Source organism: Cebus imitator, unplaced genomic scaffold (assembly GCF_001604975.1).
Source record: "Cebus imitator isolate Cc_AM_T3 unplaced genomic scaffold, Cebus_imitator-1.0 Scaffold38, whole genome shotgun sequence".
Classification (NCBI taxonomy): Eukaryota; Metazoa; Chordata; class Mammalia; order Primates; family Cebidae; genus Cebus; species Cebus imitator.
This window is the reverse complement of record NW_016107353.1, coordinates 565,104-573,891: the sequence shown is the minus strand read 5'-3', so window position 1 is coordinate 573,891 and position 8,788 is coordinate 565,104. Positions and strand designations below refer to the sequence as shown.

The following is an 8,788-nucleotide window of genomic DNA, read 5'->3' as shown; positions in this document are numbered from 1 at the left end:
CTGATGCAGGAGGATTGCTTGAGTCCAGGAGTACTAGGCTGCTGTGAGCTATGATTGCACCACTGCGCTCCAGCCTGGGTCACAGAGCAAGACCCTGACTCCAAAAAAAAAACAAAAAAAAAGAAACAGAAAAAATAAGCTGGCATTAAAATCCGTCATATGCTTGTATACTGTTTACTTTTTTTTGTCGTGACATTAGGAAAGTTTACCTGTCTGTTATGGCTCAAAAACACCCCTTTGGCCAGGCACAGAGACTCATGCCTGTAATCCCAGCACATTGGGAGGTTAAGGCGAGGGGGATCCAGACTAGCCTGGGCAACATAGTGAGACCTTCTCTGTACAAAAAATAAACAAAATTAGCTAGGCATGGTGGCACATGCCTGTAGTACCAGTTACTAAGACTTGGGAAGTTGAGGTAGGAGGACTCCTTGAGTCTGGCAGGTTGAGGCTGCAATGAGCTGTGATGATACCACTGCATTCCAGCTTGGGTGACAGAGCAAGACCCTTTCTTTAAAAAAAAAAAAAAACTTCTATTGGGGAAGAGCTACAAAGGAAGTCAGATTGTTTTTCCACTGAGAGGCTTGACATCAAGTAGGAGAGCTGAGGCCCTATTGCTGCAGTTTGGTGATTTCAAACATGTGCCTTTGCTTTGACTCATATTTCTCCAACACAGCTGTGAAACTATCATCCTAACAGACAGTAGATAGGGGGAAAGCTGGCTGTGTTCTTTATCTACACTGCTAGACTGATCTTGCTTTAGCACAAGAATCAAGCTAGGCATGGATAGAACCTAGCCATAGAATCTCTAAAGGCCTGGGAACCCCAGATTTAAAACTCTTAGAAGCTTTGTGTCTTCGCTTCCAGGAAAGGTGTGCTGTAGCCTAGAAAACTTGGGAATTGGTTCATAGTATAAATGTCTCCAAAACCTGTAAGTGAAATAACTCCCCAGTTAACTGATTGGTGACTAAAAATCAATCTTTTCCCCAAGTTTGGCACAGGATTATCTTATTTATAGAAGCAGAAACACCTCCCTGCTCCACAGCTTTACTCTAATATCCTAGGTTTATCCAGTTGGAAAGCTTAGTGGTAAAGGTTTATTAGCTTGAGTTGAAGAAATCCCATAAAAAATGCACTCAGTGGAGTTTGGCTCAAATACAATTTGCAATATTGGGTGTGGCAAGCTTGAGGGGAAAGGCATTTCCTCTAAAATACATAAGGATATAGAAAGCTGGCAGAAAGTTGGCTCTCCTAGGATCATTCTAACACCTTAAGGATTTGTTCTGATTTTACATCATAGACTAAAACACACTTGTAATTCTCCATTGTATGTGAGTGGTCCACCCCAGAGAAGAGGTATTTTCAGATCCTAGTATTATTTGCTCTTCTTTCTTGCCAGACGTCCGATCCCTATCTCTCCCTTTCCTGTCTCTGTGTTGCTACAGTTTAGAAGACCAAACTGGACAATGGACTTTGCTCACTATGATGACATGATCTCCATTGACCTCCATTGTATGTACTTTAATGCATGATGATATATTTTGTGTGATGAGTTGTAGCTTACTGTTAGTTGTGGTATCGGTACTAGTGATAAACGAGCTGGAGGGAATCAGAAGAATTAACAGAAAATGATTTGGACTGTGATGATAGCCAGAAGACTTGAGGGCATGAAAGCTTTTAAGATCAAATGATGAAATTAGTAAGAATGCCAAGCTGGATTCTGCATATGATCTTTGGACCCTAATTGCCCAACTTAAAGTTTCTCTGTATTAATTTTATTGCCTCTACTAAAATAGTCACATAGCACTCAAAATAACCGAATTTAGCGTGTGACCATTCTAGTTGAGGGGTTCTCTCTCTCCACTGCCCTCCTGGAGCAATCAAATTATATCACTTATTTTGTGCATATCACAAACTACCTATGTTATCTGGCTCTTTGAAAACAATGCTATAACTTGTTCAACTTGAATTTTGGACAGTATCTTAGAATGCCTTAGGGTGCTAGTCCTAAATACCCTTGCTAAATATTCAATGAATGTGTTGACTTACTCTGGGGAAAGGGATAAAAGAAGCCACCACAAACACAAGAAAATGCACATGAACGCTTATCTACATGGCTAGAAGCTAAGTGGTATGTTCTCAAGCTGGAATCTGCCCCCTTCATTCATTCATCTTGAAATACAGGTTCTAACCAAAATAAGAGATATTATTATTTTATAATCCATATATTCCATCCCAGAACCAGACTTTTGTTTTGTTTTGTTTCTTCCCTGGTGGCCTGATCTAAATTACTGCCAACAGTATTCCAAGCTAAGTGTGCCCCTCTTTTCAGACTTATTAAAGATGGCCAAAACTATTTTTGTTTTTTGCTCACGATATAAAATATTTTTTAGTAAAGCTGTTGATTGAGTAGTATTTGAGGAAATACGTTTTGAGGTCAGCCTATTGAGAAAGATTTCCCAGTGTCCCTTCTCACGTGGGTTGCCCATCTTCAAGGTTTTCAGAAGCCTCTAGTTTCCTGTTCTCCTTGAGTGCAGTTGTTCACTATGACTGTGTGCTGGCATCTCATCAGAGCCTTGCACATTTATAGGAAGAGGAACTGTCTATGTGTTGACACCACATAAAGGTCTGCTGTATAGCAAGTTATTGTTTTTGTCTCTCTTGGACTAGATTTGCCGGTTGCTTTCAGCTGTGCTTGTGGGTTGAGCATAGCATGACTCACAACTGTTTAGAAGTTTGAGGATTGCCCTTACCTGATGTGTTAGTAAGTGTTCTCCAGAAAGAACCAATAGGATACATACATATGGATAGAGGAGGGATTTATTAGGGGTATTGGCTCATGAAGTTATGGGGGCTAAGTCCCACAATATGCCATCTGCAAGCTAGACAACCAGGGAAGTCAATAACTGTCTCAGTTTAAGGCCAAAGGCCTGAGAACTCAAACAGCTATTGGTGCATGTCCCAGAATCTCAAGGTAGAAGAACCTGGAGTTTCTGATGTCCAAGGGCAGGAAAAGAAGGGTGTCCCAGCTCCAGGAGGGAAGAAGAGGGGGAGAGAGAGAGAGAAAGAGAGTTTGGGGGTCAAAGAAAGAGATTTATAATCCCTGAGAAGGAATTCTGATTACTCTTAGATAAAAAAGAACACAGGATATCAAAGATATTTGTATGTATAGTGAACAGCCATGGACGACATAGTGTCTCCCTCAGGAGCAAAGTTATGTTTACTGTCCACTATAAAAGACTGGGGCTCCCTAAGCTTAAGTTTCCTCTCCGGGAATGCAACCCATTCCATGCACAGGTTACCTGGCCCTCCCTGCATTGCAATGTGGTTATTTGGGTTTGGGTGGGGCTTGGGTAACCAATGCAAGAATATGCTAATATTCTGGCTACTGCTATTGCTATAACTAATCAAGTCCTTAGTATGGAGAGTGGGGGTGGGGAAAGTACTAATAATTTACAGCACAGCGGAAATCTTTGGAAACTTTCTCCCTCTTTCCCTCTTTTTTTATTTGCATTTTTCTGAGGCCCGATTAAAGACCACTGCTGAAGTCCAACCCAGGAAAATCCAAGTGTCTGAGATTTTTCCTAGAAAATGGAATTCTGGGTTTTTCTGATTTTCTGTGTGCCTGTCTCTAGTTTCTGAAATACTCATTTGAGTGGGGCTTAGATTATGGGTTGTGGTGGTTGAGACAAGTTCTTGCGGAGCTAGTTATTAGGTATGTGTGTGGCAAAGGGCAAACTGGGGCTGCCTCCTCGTCTTCAGCTTCCTGCTTCCAGGTAAGTGCTTGCTTGCTTGCAGGACAGATTGTGATGAAAGCTTGTTATCCCAGGGTTGAACTCAGGCTATAATCCTATAATAGAATTAGTAGACTTTGCAGAGAAATTAACCACTAGGCATCTGTTCCACAACCAAGTTCCTTTCGTATGTATGACACATTTATCACAGCATTTGTAGGTAATTGTAGATAAAGCCTAGCTGAGTTCAGTTGGCATTTAATTCATTTCTAAGCCTGGATGATCTTATAGTAATTGCAGCCAGATGTTGGCTTTATATTTTTGTTCCTCAATCTCAGAGCTAGACCTTTCTTGGGCAGAGTGAGGTTTGGGAGTCGTAGGGGAGACTCTTCTCGCTAAATGGTTCCATACCTGTAGGAGGGAGTTGAGGGTGGGTAGCTGGTTTTCTGTGGTGACGTTGGGTGCAATAACCACAGATCATTTGAAAGCAAGCAACTTAATTGTTATATTTTCAGCCTTACCTATAAGATGAGTGAGGTTCTGGGTAAAGGTTGACATTGAAGAGGGAGGACAGGAAGAGATTTTATTTAAGCAGTTAACTGTTCTTTAGAATTGGAGACAGTATATGGGTTGGTTAGCTTCTTATTCAATGTTAGATCATAGAAATGAAATGTAAGAGGAATAAATTGTCAATCCTTCATGTTTGTGTTTGCTTTTAGTGTCAACCATCACAGAGAGATCTCTGCCCTCTGGGGCTGAGAGACCCCAACCTTTCCCCAAGCTGAAGCTGCAGGGTATTGAGGTACCAGCCAGATGTCTTCCCACAAAGGATCTGTGGTGGCACAGGGGAATGGGGTTCCTGCCAGTAACAGGGAAACTGACACGGTGGAACTGGCTGAACTGGGACCCCTGCTAGAAGAGAAGGGCAAACGGGTAATCTCCAACCCTACCAAAGTAAGTCATCTTCCCAGGAGTCATCCCTTGTCCACTCTCTCTCCTTAGAACTCTGTCACTTTCTCTTTTTTTAAGATCTCACTGTCCAAAAGGAGGAACATAGCCTGGAAATATCTCTACCCAAGTCCTATGATACTATTATAAACATCTCGTTTTCTGTTTTTCTCATTGTAAGCTTTTGGGAATTCACTCATCTTGGTAACCCCAATACTTAGTACAAGGCCTGTGGTCCAATAAATAACCTGTAAATGTCTGAATGAATGAATGAATCAGTTGATTAGGATGAGGTTTGACTTCATGTAACACACAAAAATCCTTATAGCTTTGACAAGACAGAAGTCTCTCAAGCAAAAGCATTTCAGAAGTAATGAATCCAGGACTGATATGGAGGCTCCACCACTGTCAGGCACCTGTGTTGCTACCCCAACACTCTTAATATGTTGCCCACATTCTACCCACCATGAAAGAAAAGGGAGGAGAAGAAGGGCCCTCTCTTTCCTTTTTATTTTTGTTGAGACAAGGTCTGGCCATGTTGCCCAGGCTGGTCTTGAACTCCTGGGCTCAAGTGATCCTCCTGCCTCGGCCTCCCAAAGTGTTGGAATTACAGGTGTGAGCCACTGTGCCCAGCCAACTCTTTCACTTTTAACAGGACTGTCAGGGCTGGGCACAGGACTCACACCTGTAATCCCAACACTTTGAGAGGCCGAGGTGGGTGGATCACCTGAGGTCCAGAGTTCAAGACCAGTCTGACCAACATGGTGAAACCCTGTCTCTACCAAAAATACAACAATTAGCTGAGTGTGGTGGCACATGCCTGTAATCCCAGCTACTTGGGAGGCTGAGGCAGAAGAATCGCTTGAACCTGGCAGGCAGAGGTTGCAGTGAGCTGAGATCGTGCCATTGCACTCTAGCCTGGGTGACAAGAGTGAAACCCTGCCTCAGAAAAACAAAACTAAATAAAGGAACTATCAGGAAGTACCTCCGAACACTTGGGCCAGAACTTACTTACGTAACTGTATTCAGCTGCAGTGGAGGTTAGAAAATGCAGCCTGAGTAAAACTGCAGTAACACTGTCACCCTGAACAAAATGGACTTGGTTACTTAGGAGGAGAGAGAATGGATATTGGGGTAGGCTGGCTGGAAGCTGTAGCGCAAAATCTAAGATGGACCATGTGTTTGCCAGGGACCATCAGAGCCCAGAGAAGGAGTTGAACTGCCAGGCTCTCCATAGCCATGATTCAGAGCCTTGGGATAGAGAGAGAGAAAGTTCCCTCCCTTTCACAGCCAGGTGCTCTCCTGGGTGCACTCTTTCAGGCCCTGGAGTCAGCACTGCTGTTTTCCACTGAACCAGTTCTGAGGCCCTGGTACTCCTGGGAGCTGCTGTAGATAAAAAGTTTCAGTCATGACAGCATCCCCAGAGTCAGTGAACAGGGAACTCTGAACACAGCTATTGTTAAGGAAATCTCTGAGACTCTGTGTCTTTTTCATTGTTTTGAAAATGTAGGCTGGGTGTGGTGGCTCATGCCTGTAATCCCAGCAATTTGGGAGGCCAAGATGGGAGGATAACTTGAGGTCAGGAGTTTGAGACCAGCCTGGCCAACATGGTGAAACCCCATATCTACTAAAAATATAAAAATTAGTTGGTTGTGGTGGTAGGTGCCTGTAATCTCTGCTACTCAGGAGGCTGAGGCATAAAAATTGCTTGGACTCAGGAGGCAGAGGTTGCAGTGAGCAGAGATCGCACCACTGTACTCCAGCCTGGGCAACAGAGGGAGATTCCATCTCAAAAAAAAAAAAAAAGAAGAAGAAGAAGGACCGGGCATGGTGGCTTATGCTTGTAATCCCAGCACTTTGGGAGGCCGAGGTGGGCAGATCACCTGAGGTCAGAAGTTCAAGACCAGGTTGGGTAACATGGTGAAACGCTGTCTCTACTAAAAATACAAAAATTAGGCCGGGCGCAGTGGCTCACGCCTGTAATCCAAGCACTTTAGAGGCCAAGGCTGGTGGATCACCTGAGGTCGGGAGTTCAAGACCAGCCTGACCAACATGGTGAAACCCTGTCTTAAAAAAAAAAATACAAAAATTAGCTGGGTGTAGTGGCATACACCTGTAATCTCAGCTAATTGGGAGGCTGAGGCAGGAGAATAGCTGGACCTGGGAAGCAGAGGTTTCAGTGAGCCAAGATCACGCCACTGCACTCCAGCATAGGCAACAGAGTGAGACCCTGTCTCGAGAAAGAAAGGCGGGGGGGTGGAGAGAGAAAGAGAAAAAAAAGAAAAAGAAAGAAAATGTAATGACCTAAAAGAGAGAACTATTTGGGAAACTGGGGGAAGTTGAGAACCACTATTCTAGAGAAAAGGATGTTATTCAGTGCCTAGAGCTGGTGTGCTAATCTTGCATTCCTCCAGTGCTAGTCTGTGAGAGTCCTTCTCTTACGCACTGCACATAGAATGTTCACTGCAGCATTTATGAAGGATTTATAAGTCTCCAGTGTTGTAAACTCAGCATGCGTGCTTTTGGAGAAGAGACCACAAGACCCTCTGTAGGAAAGAGGCTGGGCAGAAGGCGTTAGGTTTGGATTTTTCTGGGTCTCTCTGCTCTGGAATAGTACAGTTTATGAGATGACTCCCTAGATTGTTATGGGTTTTTTTTCCCCCGCAGGCTGAAGAAGAGCAAACATGCCCAGTGCCCCAGGAAGAAGAGGAGGAGGTGCGAGTACTGACACTTCCGCTGCAAGCCCACCACGCCATGGAGAAGATGGAGGAGTTTGTGTACAAGGTGTGGCCAGTGAGCTTCTGTCCTGGAAGGGGAAAGGCAGCAGGCCTGTCTGGGATGTTCCCAGCCAGCAAGCTTGCGCTGGGTCGAAGAACTTTTACTCCTGGGAAGGGGTGGATTTGTTTTTTTGGTTAAGATGAGGTAAATCAACATGAAGCTGGCTAAATTTTTACTGCCTACTCTGTGAGGCATTGTTCAAAATATATTCTTAAAACAGGGGGTCTTTTCTAGGCAAGGGGTCCCTTTGGAAGTCATCCAAATATTTCAGCATGACAGTAATATGAGTGCCTTTATTAACACATTAAATATGCATTAATGATGAGCACTCATTTATTTTATTAAAGTTTGCAATTTCTTAGTAGTGATAAATAGAGTGCTTTGAGATACCTTCAGGACTCATGTGTGAAAGTATCTGATTTCTATTGGTGACAAAGCCACAAGTTCTACTAATACTGTGGTTTGTTGCCTATGCTTATAATTGAGGAAAGTGCTCAATTTGCTTAGAGCTAAATGGAAATACAGTTTTTTCCATCATTCCTCAGATCCTGTCCATAGTACATGGATCCTAGATTAAGAACCCCTACTCTTAAAAGACATGGGGCCAGGTATGGTGGCTCGCTCTTGTAATCCCAGCACCTTGGGAAGCCGAGACAGGCAGATCACGAGGTTAGGCGATCGAGACCATCCTGGCTAACACTGTGAAACCGTGTCTCTACCAAAAATAAAAAATTAGCCAGGCATGGTGGCACACGCCTGTAGTCCTGGCTACTTGGGAGACTGAGGCAAGAGAATCCCTTGAACCTAGGAGGCAGAGGTTGCAATGAGCTGAGATCACGCCACTGCACTCCAGCCTGGGCGACAGAGTAAGACTCTGTCACCAAAAAAAAAAAAGACGTGGTAAGAACTTAGAATCTAATTGGGGGAGGGAATGGTACAGGAGGTTGCGGTGAGCCAGGATTGCACACCACTCCAGCATGGGACATGAGGTAGAATCTCCTGGCAAGAGATAAAGGAGGGATCTGTATGTTTCTTAAAACTATGTTTATGAGCTGGGCGCAGTGGCTCACGCCTGTAATCCCAGCACTTTGGGAGGCCAAGGTGGGCGGATCACAAGGTCAAGAGATCGCGACCATCCTGGCCAACATGGTGAAACACCGTCTCTACTAAAGTACAAAAATTAGCTGGGCGTGGTGGTGCATGCCTGTAGTCCCAGCTGCTTGGGAGGCTGAGGCAGGAGAATTGCTTGAACCCAGGAGGCGGAGGTTGCAGTGAGCCAAGATCACACCACAGCACTCTAGCCTGGCACCTAGCGACAGAGCAAGACTCTG

The 8,788-nt window shown here is 44.2% G+C and overlaps 1 protein-coding gene across 5 annotated transcripts in view; it reads left to right on the top strand.

Annotated features, from left to right (window-relative positions):
- The window catches only part of ADIPOR1 (adiponectin receptor 1), an 18,696-nt gene that overhangs the window by 3,228 nt on the left and 6,680 nt on the right, over positions 1 to 8,788 (top strand). For 4 of the 5 annotated variants that reach the window (XM_017525333.2, XM_017525328.2, XM_017525329.2 and 1 more), the window contains exons 2-3: positions 4,451 to 4,685; positions 7,347 to 7,463. In XM_017525333.2, coding sequence (XP_017380822.1) covers positions 4,545 to 4,685; positions 7,347 to 7,463 — 258 coding nt within the window. In that variant the 5' untranslated portion in view covers positions 4,451 to 4,544. Of the gene's footprint in view, positions 1 to 1,401; positions 1,510 to 4,450; positions 4,686 to 7,346; positions 7,464 to 8,788 lie in introns of those variants that run through there. The other variant, XM_017525330.2, reaches the window with a different exon arrangement.